This window comes from Microtus ochrogaster, unplaced genomic scaffold (genome assembly GCF_000317375.1).
Source record: "Microtus ochrogaster isolate Prairie Vole_2 unplaced genomic scaffold, MicOch1.0 UNK50, whole genome shotgun sequence".
In the NCBI taxonomy this organism is placed as follows: Eukaryota; Metazoa; Chordata; class Mammalia; order Rodentia; family Cricetidae; genus Microtus; species Microtus ochrogaster.
The window spans coordinates 1682098-1694677 of NW_004949148.1; the positions used below are offsets into that span (position 1 = coordinate 1682098).

General features: G+C 40.4%; 1 protein-coding gene across 1 annotated transcript in view; it reads left to right on the forward strand.

Moving 5' to 3' along the window:
• LOC101987291 (fibrous sheath-interacting protein 2-like) overlaps positions 1-12042 on the forward strand; it is a 30056-nt gene extending 18014 nt beyond the window's left edge. The window contains exons 9-19 of the mRNA XM_005369526.2: positions 1319-1390; positions 2105-2176; positions 3047-3118; positions 3742-3813; positions 4557-4622; positions 5338-5409; positions 6066-6137; positions 6914-6985; positions 9038-9138; positions 10678-10720; positions 11848-12042. Of these exons, the coding sequence (XP_005369583.1) occupies positions 1319-1390; positions 2105-2176; positions 3047-3118; positions 3742-3813; positions 4557-4622; positions 5338-5409; positions 6066-6137; positions 6914-6985; positions 9038-9138; positions 10678-10720; positions 11848-11957 (824 nt within the window). The 3' untranslated portion in view covers positions 11958-12042. The remainder of the gene's footprint in view (positions 1-1318; positions 1391-2104; positions 2177-3046; positions 3119-3741; positions 3814-4556; positions 4623-5337; positions 5410-6065; positions 6138-6913; positions 6986-9037; positions 9139-10677; positions 10721-11847) is intronic.
• The last annotated feature ends 538 nt before the right edge of the window (positions 12043-12580 follow it).

A 12580-nucleotide genomic window follows, 5' to 3' on the forward strand; every position in this document is an offset into this window, starting at 1 on the left:
CAATTCTCCCCCCGGCAACTTTGTCTACTTACCATAGCCAAAAGGATAACTATATGTTTTTCTTTCGGTTCACCTTCTTACTTAGCTTCTTTAGGTTCGCCAATTGTAGACTCCGTGACCAAAAAGGGCTCTTTTAAATGGTAATAGGAGAGAGAGGGGGGCGGGGAGGAGAGAGAGAGGAGAGAATTTGAAGAGGCACAGAAAGCAAGAAGAGATGAGATGAGACAGAAAATGCCATTTTTACTAAACAGTCATGAAGAAGCTCCTAATACAGTTCAAAGTGTGGCCCTCTGCTTCAGATGCTGGGCCACATTAGGGACATTGCTCCCTCTGTTCAGAACTACTGATGGCTGCTTCTAACAGAAAGGATTTGAGTACACATTTTATGTGGTAGTCACCTCAAATCATCTGGAAAAAGACAAAATAGTAGGCCTATACTCACTTCTCTGGGGGTTGAGGCAGGAGGATCATTAATTAGTTCAAGGCTTGCCTGAGCAACACAGGACAACACCAGAATCAGCAGCTTCTCTACTTCTTAAGCTTCAGTTACAAACCCACAGACAGCTCATGACATTGCCACTGAGCCGGGGGCATTCCAAGAAAGCCTGGAGCTAAAATTTGACTTTAAGTATGACAACGAGGAAGTAGAAATTCGTAGGCATACTGGATTTTGTCATGATATCTGTGGCTTACAGATAATCTTCTGTGTTTAGCCATCACATGTTGTGTTATATATATTCCTTATACAAACCATGCCATATAATCTATTGCTCATTGGAGTCAACTCCCTAGTTACTCAGTTGTATTTTTCTATCCACTTTGTATACCGGACAACTCTCAAGTGTGGTTCACAGCACTGACTTCCACACAGGCTCTGCTAGTGAACTCATCTCTATACTTTGCCTTACCAGTGGGATCGTGAGCAGACCATAGCCTGTTCCTCTGTTCCTACTAGCTCTTGCTCAGCATCCCTGCCCCCTTCTTTTACCCGTCCAGATTGCTGAGCAGAGGTTCTAGGGATTGCTCTGAAGCCTGTGGCCCTATGAATCTCCTGAGGATCAAGGCCAGTGCCAATGTGCTTTCTTAATCTCCTTTTCCCTTACTCTCCCCAAGACCCTTTGGTCTTGAGCCTTTTAGCTGGGAACAGATTTATTTTATTGGCCACATAAATTCCTACAGCACCAGAGTTTTCTATATTGTTGTTATGTTGGGCCTTTTGGAAAAGCACCGCTGAGTAGTAGTCGCCATTGTACTATTTGACAATTTATCATTTTGTCATCTCCAGTGTTAACAATAAATGTCTTTTTTTTTTTGAAAGCGTCTGTGACAACCCAGAAGAAACCAAGCGTCACAGAGCCAAAGACGTCTCAAGAACACCTGGAACAAAAACGTAACTGATATGTTATGATTGGAAATTAGTAATTAGTGGGAATACTGGACTTGCTAATAAGTCTTCTGCTTAGAATGCAGAAAAGTCATCTACCCTTTTCCACCAAATGGTGTTTTGTGGGTAACACTCATGATCAACTGTCACCATCTTCACTTCTCTAGACCACACCCCTTAATTACTCTATTATGCTCCCTCCACACCCCTAGAGCAGGGCACACCAGTTTTTGCAGTGAGAAATTTCCAAACCCATTTCAGAGCCCTGACTTTCTCATGACTCCCACTACTGAACTTGTCTCCATACTGTCCTGTTACCAACGAGAACCTGAAGCAGCTCTTCAGTGTATCTCTGTTGAGGGCACCCCTCTGCCTCTGGTCCCTTTCTTTCACCTGGAGAACTGTCTGTCCTTCCAGGTTACTCCATAGAGGTTCTCCTTGTGCATCTGAAGCCCGTGGCCCTGTGCAGTTAAGGACCAAGACCACTGCCTGTGTGTTTTCTCAGTCCTCTCCTTCCCTTGCCTTTGAGCCATTGAGACACAGTTACATGTGCCATTGGCAGCGGAAATAGTTCATTTGTTTGTCATTTATAGTCCTGCACCACAGAATGTCCCCCCTGTTTCTTTTAGGAAGGCCCAGTTTTAGTGGTTGCTGTCATTTTAACATTTGTCATATTCTCATTTATTCTTTTCTGGTTAATAATAAATGTCTCCCTTTAAGTTTCTCCAACAGACACAAGGACACCTAGTTTGCCTGAGATGCAGACATTTCAAGACTTTTTGGGACCCAAACGTAATTGAAATTTTATCACTAGAAATTAGTAATTTGTGGGGGGATTCTGGAATCGGTAATGTAAGGAACTCTTCTGACTATAATGTAGAAAAATCCTCTATCCTCATGCAAAATGGGGTATTTGGAGTAATGCTTACCATGAGCGGCACTACCTTTGTCACCCTCTGAGTTAGACTCCTAAATTACGCACTTGGTGCTAATCCCAGCACACTCCAGAGTAAAACAGGTCTTGCCTTGTGGGTGACAACTCTCCAAGCCCCATGTCGTAACCCTGCCATTCCCAATAGGCCTTGCTATTGATCTGTCTCTGTACTTCTCTGTTGTCAATGCGATTCTGGGGCAGAATCTGTGCCTCTGCTGCAGCTACACTTTGCTCAGCAGCTCTGCTTCCCACGGAGGGTTTATCTTGAACTCCATTCTTCTACTCAGGTGCATCCTACCTGTGGCCAGGGAGAGCTATGAATGCTGCCCAATACAAAATTATAAACTTATATGAAGCATTAAAAGATTCATTTGCAATATTGTTTATAACACTGTTCTACATTCCTCAAGTACCAATACTGCAGATAACAACAATGTGACAGGATATCAGAGGCTTGGAATACTTGCCTAGAAAACTAGCAAGCTAGCCTTTCATCTTGCTGAACAGAGATTCTTCTGATAATTGCAAAACTCGCAGCTTTACTTGTCACATGACATCACATGAACCAGAAATGGTTTAATTGTAACATGTGTTTTCCCAACAGTAGGGTATTCTCCACTCTTCCCGCCCTTTTCAGAAAAATCTTGATTTGTAACTATGGTTTTAATATTGGTCATTTTATTCCATCACGTCCAGTGTTAATAAATGACTGTTCTTTTTTTTTAAAGATTACTATCACCCTAGTGAGAAGAAAGCGAGTTTTGCTGAGCAGATGTTTTACGAACCAACTGAACAAAAATGTAATCAAAATGTTATGGGTGAAAGTTAGTAATTGGTGGGAATATAAAAGTTTGGGAACCTCTTCTGTTAAATGAAGAGGAACCCCCTCCCCAGTTCAAAACCCCAACTTTCCCGAATCTCCCCCTCCTTAACCCATCTCTGTACTTTTCTATCACCAATGAGACTCCCAAAATATACCTTCATTCCATCTCTGCTACTGCTGTTCCTCCATCACCACCTCGGCCTCCTGCAGGGTTTACCTTGAAATACTTTATTGTACTTTGAGAACTTCCTCCAAGATAATGGAGTTGAAGCTCTTGTTGAATGGGGGATCTACTAATGTTTCTGAAACCTGTGACCCCAGAAACCTGAGTGGATCACAGCCCCCCTGCTAATGTGCTTACTTAATTCTGTCTGCCGTAAGCCTTGAGGGTTTGAGATCTACTGTCAGTCATTTCCTAAGCTGCACAAATGTTATTCGTTATATAGATTTTCTGTAGCAAGAGCATGTTCCTCCACTCCTGTTCTCCTGGTCTTGGGGAAAACCCCAGCTGACAGTAGTCAATTACCATGTTAATGTAATGTCATTGTATGAACTTGTCAGTCCCATTGTTAAAAATATCTTTTTTTTTTTTAAAAAAAGATGGTCCGGTAAAGGCAAAAAGATCCAGTTTTATCGACCAGAAATTTATGGAAGACCTTCTAGAAGCAAAATGTAATTGCAATTTTCTGCTTCGAAATCATTAACTTCTGGGAGTACTGGATTCGGTTTTGATCTCTACTGCATGCAATGCAGACAATCCCCTACCATATACCAAATGGTGTTTTGGTGAAACACTAACTTTGCCACCCTCTCCGTTGGTCTCTGGGTTACACTCCCTAATTACTTAAGTGGTGTTGCTCATTCCACATTCTCGGAGTGGGGGAAGCTACATTTCCTGCTACTACCCTCCAACTCAGTGCAGAACAATGATCTCCCACCTTCCCCATACTCCCTGCTACTGAACATTTCTCTCTGCATTTTCACTCCCAAAGGAACTGAGGCAGTTCTTGAGCCTCTGCTACTGTTATCCCATGTTTGGAAGTTCTGCCTGGCAGGAAGAATTTACCTCTAACTTCACTTTTTTTCTACTTGCTGAACTTGACTGCTACGTTCCTGACCGACGGTCTAACAATACTTTTGAAGCCTGAGGCTCTGGAAACCTAATATGGCCTTAGACCCCTAGCCAGTGTCATTGCCTTCCAGGTCCTGCCTTTCCTTTGGCTTTGTGCTTTTGAAACCTATATTAACATGTCGCAACATCCCTCACAGCAGAAATATTTTGTCCCATGATTTTCCCCACTCATGTTCCTCTTAGTACTTTTGGCAAAACCCAATGGAGGTCAGTCAGTTGTCATTTGAATATCGGTTGTTTTGTCATTTCCATTTTTGAAATTGATATCTCTTTTTCTTTTAAGATATTTACCCAAATACTGTGAGAAGTTTCACCGATCACAGACCGACGGGAGATCTAGAAGCAAAATGTAATTGAATCATAAATTAATTAATGCATGATTGGTAATGGTCTCTTCTGCTTAACTATCCTCTATTCTCATCTATATACGTGAAATGACACGTCCTATATAGTGCTTATGAAAGTTTTGGCCCCTTTTGTGGTCCCTTGAGCTAGCTTTCCCGGCAGCCAATTGGTGATGCTCTCTCCATACTACTTGAGATGATAGCTCCTCTTTTGTGCAGATGACCACACTCCAAGCCTAGCTCAAAGCATAGCTCCCACTATTGTGGATTTGTCTTTGTTCTTTTCTGTCTCCTACAAGATCCAGAGTCAGATATTCAGTGTCCTCCTCTAATGCTGATACCACTTTCTTAGCACCTGGACCTTTCAGGGGTTACCCTGAGCCCTTGATCCATCTGGAAACCTATCTTATTATATTACTGAACAGAGGTTCTACTGATGTCTCTGAAGCCTGGCCCTACAAGTCAAGAAGGAACAAGGCACCTGCCAATGTGCTTTCTTAGCCCCACCCCTCCTTTAGCTACAGTGGCATTTTCATCACTGGGAACAGAGGTGCTTTATTTACCACATATACTTCTTCGATATCAGAGTACTTCCCGGTCTTTCTCCACTAGCTGATTTAGAAAAGCCCAACTCAGTAGCAGTCAGTGGTTCTTTGAATGTCTCCTATTGTCGCATGTTGGCAATTCCACTGTTAACTTAATTCTTTTTTTTTCTTTTAGCAACTTCATCAAACACAAAGAAAAGAAGTGTTTCAGAACAGAAATTGTTTTATGAACCAGTCAAAATAAAATGTAATTGAAATTTTATTATTACAAGTTAGTAATTAGTGGGCATACTGGATTTGGTAGTGAGCTCTTCTACTAACAATGGAGCAAAGGTCTCTAGCCTCTTCCATCAAATGATGTGTTGGGGGCAATGCTAACCAATGATCGCACCCTGTCATCCTCTGATGCCCCTCTTCCCATATTCTCTTGAGCAGGGTGGGTATGCCACTTTCCACAGTAGACAATTCTCCAAGCCCAGTTCAAAACAGTGACTTTCTGAAAGCCTGTGTGTCTGCTGGTACTTCTGTGGCTGCCACCCCTTGCCATTCAACTCTTGTTTCCCAGGGAGGTTTTACCCCCATCTCTTTTTGTTCCACCTGGAAATCCCCCCTTAAATGTTGCTGACAGAGGATCTTTTGATGTTTTGGAAGCCTATGGAAATATAAACCTAGCAACAACCAAGACCTCTGCTGATATGAGACCTCAAGTGACAAAGCCATGTCACCTAAAATAAAAATATAAGTCACATATATTTCAACAGCAACAGAGTTTCCTCACTCCTCTTCCCTGGTCTTTTTTGAGAAGTCCAACAGTAGCAGTCTGACACCTTGTTAAATATTTGTTATTTTATCATTTTGTCATTTCGACTGTAAAGATTTAATGTCTTTTTGATTTTGTTTAAGCAGCTCCACAAAATGTAAAGAAAACAAGTTTTTCTGAAGAGGAATCATTTCTACAACTCATGGAAGCAATATGTAATTGAATTTTTATTCTTCTAAATTAACAATGTGTGAGAATACTGTATTTGGTAACGATCTCTTCTACATAATACAAAAACATCCTCTCTCTAATTCAATTGCATGGTTCAATTTGTGTCATGGCTTTGAACAGCATCACTGTCCTTATCGCCTTCTGGATGAGAATCCCTATCCCTCAGCTGCTGTTGCTCTCTCCACACTCCCCCAGCAGACTAGACCATTCTTTGCAGCTCACAGCTCTCCAAGCCCAGTTCAGAACAGTGGCTTTCCCAAGTCCCTGTCTCTTAACATATCTCTGTACCTTCCTATTCCAGAGGCAGGGCTTCATTTTATGCCTCTGGGGCTGCCATCTATGATGCTGCCACCCACCAAGTTGCTCCATTGTTATGTCTACAGAGAAGAAGGGTAGCCTCTATGTCCTTTGTTCCGCTTATATAACTATCCTTCGTTAGTACTGAATGAAGGATCTACTGAAGTCTTTGAAGCCTCTGTCTCTATGAGACTAAGAAGGACCAAGAGCCCTCCTAATGTGCATTCTGCATCTTGTGATTTCTTTGACTTTGAGTTTTGAGACATATGGTAGCAAGTCATATTACTGGCAGCAAAAATCCTTTATACACATATATTTCTGAAGCTGTGTACTATTCTCTATTCTTATTCCCCTGGTCTTATTCTAAAAACTTGAATACAAATCAGTTGCCATTTTTAATATTTGTTATTTTGTACTTGACATGACCATTGTTAAAAATAAATCTCTCTCACTCTTTTTAAAGCACCTCGACAATATGTAAAGAAAACAAGTTTCGCTGACCAGAAATCATCTCAAGAATCTCTGGAATACAGACGTAATTGAAATTTTTATGGTTTGAAATTAATTTGCGGCAATACTAGATTTAGTGATGATGTCCTCTGTGCATTACACAGGATGGTGTTGTCATTTTGACATTTCTGCCCATGCTGACTGTGGAACACGCACAGGACCAGTACTATGTGTTACATGTAGTCTTGCTTTTTGTTGCTGAATTAGCCACCAACCTAACAATAGACCAGTGGAGTCTATTCTATCATTGTGGAGTCTCCTTAAATTCCTCAGTCATTCAGGGAGTCTCCCTTTTTTCCTACTTCTTCCCCACAGTTTTCATCTGGATACAAGAGGCATGTCTTTTGTTTTCACTCAACTAGATGTGTATCAGCTACACTGACAAAGGAAGTAACTATAGCCACAGATTCCCAGACTCCTTCACATCCCACTAAATTTTAACAGGATATCCACATGCTCTGCATGCACATTAAAGTTTAGGCAAGACTGGATTCCAAGTTCCCATGGAAGCAGAATAGTGTATTTGGATGAAACAGCCTCTGCCTTTCCTGGTCTCCAGAGGATGTCCTTATCACCACTCTGAATGTCTTTGGCCTCTTCAAATTGACAGTTGAAGACTGTTATCAGCTCATGATTTATCCTCTTATCCCTAGTTTGAGTGGAACCTTCTAATTCTCTTTTCTACACCCTGACAATTATGCTTAGATTCTCCATATTGTTCAAGGTAGACCACCTTCATAGTGGCTCCTAGGAAGCTCCCTAGTTAGAGTCTTAGGGTTTTCTGAACATAGCTGTACCGTAGGGGAACCAAGAATGGTACAGGAAGTAAAATTCTAGAAAGAGTGCCCTGTGCTCAGCCTCACTCTATAGCCAGGTTGTTTTGCTGTACCTTGGGTAACAAGGAGTCAAGGGTAGAGATGACCTAAGAGACCTCCTTCCAGAGTCTTAAACAGTGCAGCAGTGGTCCTTCTTGTCTGCTCTCCATATTAACCAAGGTTCAGAAGAAACCATGTGTGAAGCCAAGCTGATACTTTTGCTCTCCCCTTTCTCACCACCCTTCTATCTTCCCACCACTTCTGTGCTGTTAATGGAGTGATATTTCACCAGTAATTGTCCTTAAGTAATATCTCCCATCTTTCCTACCCAAGATAACTCTTAATGGTGAACAAACATATTTCCTATACACTACATGCTAGTCAAATTTCTGATTCTATGACAAAATACCAGAGAGAAGTCACTTAAAAAGAGAATGTAATTATTTTATATGAGAAAATCAGCTGTCAAAAGAAAAATTTAGTCTGGCTCATATCTTTAGAGGTTGCCATTCACGAACATTTGGAGCTGTTTCTTTGAGCTTGTGGTAAGGTACTACAACATGGTGGATGGGGAGAGGGGATCTTGCTTACCTCATACAAGACAGGAAGTAAAGATAGGAAATGGGGACAAGCATTTAAATATACCCTTCAAGGATGTGCTTCCTGTTTCCTAATTTCCTCCAGCTCATTCCCACCTCCTATAGTCTGCACTACTCCCGATGGTATCAACGACTAAGGATCAAGTCTTATGCACTTTTTTGAGGTCAGTTTAATAGATCCAAACCACAGGGCTGGAAGGATGACTTAGCCATTAAGAGTACTCATTGTTCTTTTATGGGACCTGTGTTATTTCCCAGCACCCACATGGCAACTCACAACCATTTGTAACTCCAGTTCCAGAGGACTCAACATCCTTTCAGGCCTTTTGCAGGCACTGAATATGGTGCACTTAGATACATACAGGAAAACCACTTATACACATAAATAAAATATTTTAAAATCATCTAAACAACAGCAATATATGAGAATTTTCTGAGTCAAGCAGTTCTTACTGCTACATAATGCTGAATGCTATCTTGGTAAGCAGCATAAGAAAACCTTTCATTATGGTGGAAGCACTTGTTGGTTCTAATGATTATTTCATAAGTTTAATATATCAAGACTGAAGAAATTACACATTTTAATTATATACAGTTTATTCTACTTCAATTATAGTTCAATGAACTTTTAAAAGTATATAATTTTCTTTTGGTCTCCTTTAGGATCAAGCCAACAGTCTCAGAGTAACATTACGGTTTTTATTAGGACATCAACAACTTTACCACCCCAAGTGAGGGACATACAACATCCAGCCGAGCAAAAGGTAGAAAGTTGTGTTGCATGTTTTGCTTTGTTGACTAATGTAGCTAGCTTTGGGTTGTATGGGGTAGCCCCTTCCTAACCTTGATACTGTTCAGTAAGAGAATATGGAGTCCTAGGCAGATCTTACCCTCTCCATGATAAGGTATACTGAGTCATTCTCATGCTTAGTGTACCATGAACTTTAGGAGAAATGAGATTAAACATTGGATGATGGTGATGATCACGAGCATGGTGACAATGACAAAGACAATAGCTAACATTTACTCAGAGTCTACTGTGGACCAGGTCCTGGCCTAAACAAGAAGGAAGGAAAGGGGTAAGTTAGGATAGCAAGATGGAAGACAGTTATCATCTAGGGGTAAAGCACACATAAACAAAAACCTTACAATATAGCAAAAGATTTTATTTTTACAAAATTCAGTGGGAACACAGAAGGTATAGAGAGCAGTCCTGCCTTGAGAGGTCTAAAGGGAGGTTACAAAAGAAAGGTTTAGTTGATTTAAACCTGGAAATATAAGTAGGGATTTTCCATGTTGATAGATGGAAGGAGACACTGAAGCAATATTGCAGACTGAGTGAAAGTATGGGCTCCAAGGAGATGGGCATGAGCCTGTAAAAGTAGATTGAAGCCAGAACCTTGCTGAAGTACAAATTTGTCCTCTCAGTAATGGAGCCATTGAAACTTTTTTAATTGGAATGTGGGAGGAAAAAAAGAATTATTTGGATTCTAAAATGACAACCTAGCTGCAGTTTGTAGAAAGGATGATGGAGAATAAGGGAAAGTTATTTCTAAGTCTTCTTGGATAGTTGGGACAACAGTGTAGAATACAGGACCTGGGAAGGTAGTTCAATGGCAGAGTGCTTCCCTAGCATGTAAAAGGACATGTGTTCAATCCCTAAGACTGAAAAATGACAACCGTGTTAGGGCCCTAACTAAGGCAATGGCAATAAGGTTGAATTAGAGGCTACAGAGTCAAGGAATCTGAGTGTTTCAGAACCTGGCCACTGAATAAATGGATGATTTCTGAGGTAGATGAGGAAGGTGATGATGCTGAGTTTTTCAAATGCTCCCTCTCAGAGTGCTTGGGCTTACTCCCTCATCAGAACTCACTATATTTGTCCATTCTAGTAGCTACACTTCTTGAGGTCAGAAATAGCCAATTTTCGTTACAAGAAATGTGCTCAATAAACACTAGATTGCATTGAATTAGACTCCTCTGAAACAAAGGAAACAACTCTTAAGTTTTTGGCATTGAGTACTGGCCATGTGTTTAGCCAAAATATAAAATACAGAAGAGAAACAAGTTTGGAAAGATGGCGTATTCAGATACATAGGACATTGTTTTGAACTAGTTAGGTGTAGGCACCCGTGTGAAGCACAAGACAAACTCTGGCAGTCTGTATTAGCCTTGAGAACAGTGCTAAGGAAAGAGTTTGGGATTAAAGGGAGGGTACTGTGTTAGATTACTGTAGAGTAGGTTAACAGCCACTTTTAGAAACTTAATCGATGTTTTTTTCCTTTTAATGTTATACCGTACAGCATGATAAAGAAGGAAAGACATCACATCATTCATATGACAGAGGTAAGAAAATGAGCAGTATTCATGGTGGGTTTTTTTTTTTCAGTTGAATAGCCAGTTTTGTAGTTTTTCATGATTATAAAGTTTGTGCTTTCTTTGCTTACAAGAAGCTTTAAATTCAATGTGTTAGTGTCACTCATACTTCTGGACAGCGGCTAGGTGAATGGGCCCTTTTGGGATTTATAAAGTATAATGAAATTAGGGTCTTTGCCATATCCATCTATACATATTCCTCACATATTATACTGTGCTCTCGGAGCTTTGATGAAGAAAAATCTCCAAAGAAGGTACCTACCCTATACTTGCTACACTTTTCTTATAAACATAACACAAATGCAGCCTATCTTCTATCTCCCAAGGGCTGGACTAGAGGTTAGGCAAACCTATGCTAGTTCCTACAAAAGTTTCCCAAACATATTACACATGTTCATGCACACACACACACACACACACACACACACACACACACACACCTATGAAGAACACTAGGATATCACAACCTGGGTGGTTATCAAGTCCCAAAATTGTACTGTACACAAAGCCAAATGTGACAAGCCTCTGCTAGTTCCTACAAAAGTTACCCAAGCATATTACACACACACACACACACACACACACACACACACACACACACACACACACCCCTATGAAGAACACTAAGATATCACAACCTGGGTGGTTATCAAGTCCCAAAACGTACCTGCACAAAGTCAAATGTATCATCTTCTAGTGAATCAACATCCTGTTTCTCCATTCCTTCTGTTCTTGTCCAAGCATAAAAGCTAACACATTTTTTTACTCTATTGCCTATATTTTACATTCTAAATTTTCATTATTCTGATCTTCTTAAAGTCTCACAACCCCATTTCCTTTCTGTTTGCATCACTCTGCTCTTCACTCTTGCAGTAACTAGCCCCCTAAGATTAGGGCAATGGTGACCCAGTGAAACTTAACAGAAAGAAGAATTTTAAAAGCCTTGGAGTCACCCTATCTTTGGAGGTTCTGCCTTATCTTGTATAAATAATACCTCCTTGTATCTGTTAGTAGTCTAGTCTACTAGTAATATAGATTTCCAGCAAGGATGACTGTATGATATTTTCATATTCAATGGTACTTCTTCTTCACCCTAGGAGTCAAAAGAGGCTCAATTCCTGCTCCGTCTCACTCTCTGCAAGCAACAAATCTTTCCAGACAGTCTCTTCATGATACTACAAAACAAGAGGGGGATATTCCTTTTTGAAACACACATAGACAGAGCAAGTGATTTATGAAATTACCATCAAGAATAGTGTAAAAACTTTATACATTAAATGACAATTTAAAAAAATCTCTATTCCTTGACCTTAATGATTCTAGAAAATATTAAAAGGTGAATTTTAGTAACCGTGATGGGGTACTTCTGCATGCTGACACTCATTTCTACTGGTTGTGTTTCTGTAGCCAGACTCAACATGTGTGGAATACAACTGACAGTCAGCAAGCTGACAAATGCAGCGAGCTTTGGGTTTTAAATTTGTTGGGCAGATCTGAATTTGAACACTTTATTTGCCTGTTTTCCTTTTGGTTGTACTAGAGATTGACTTGGTCTTGTATACACTAAAAAAGCATTGGCCCACACACCCCTATTTTACTTTTATAGTTTGACTTACAGTCTTATTAAGTTGTTCAGGGTGGCCTCAAATGTATTTGACTCAGGCAGGTTCACTTCACTCAAGTAGCTGGAATTATAATCCTGCCCCCCACCGACTCAACTTGCCACGATTCTTAATAGTGATCACTTGATCACTATTAAGATTTTTACTCTTAATAATTATCAGGTTATAGGGCCCCCACTAGCAAAATATTTAAGGCACATGCTGTGCC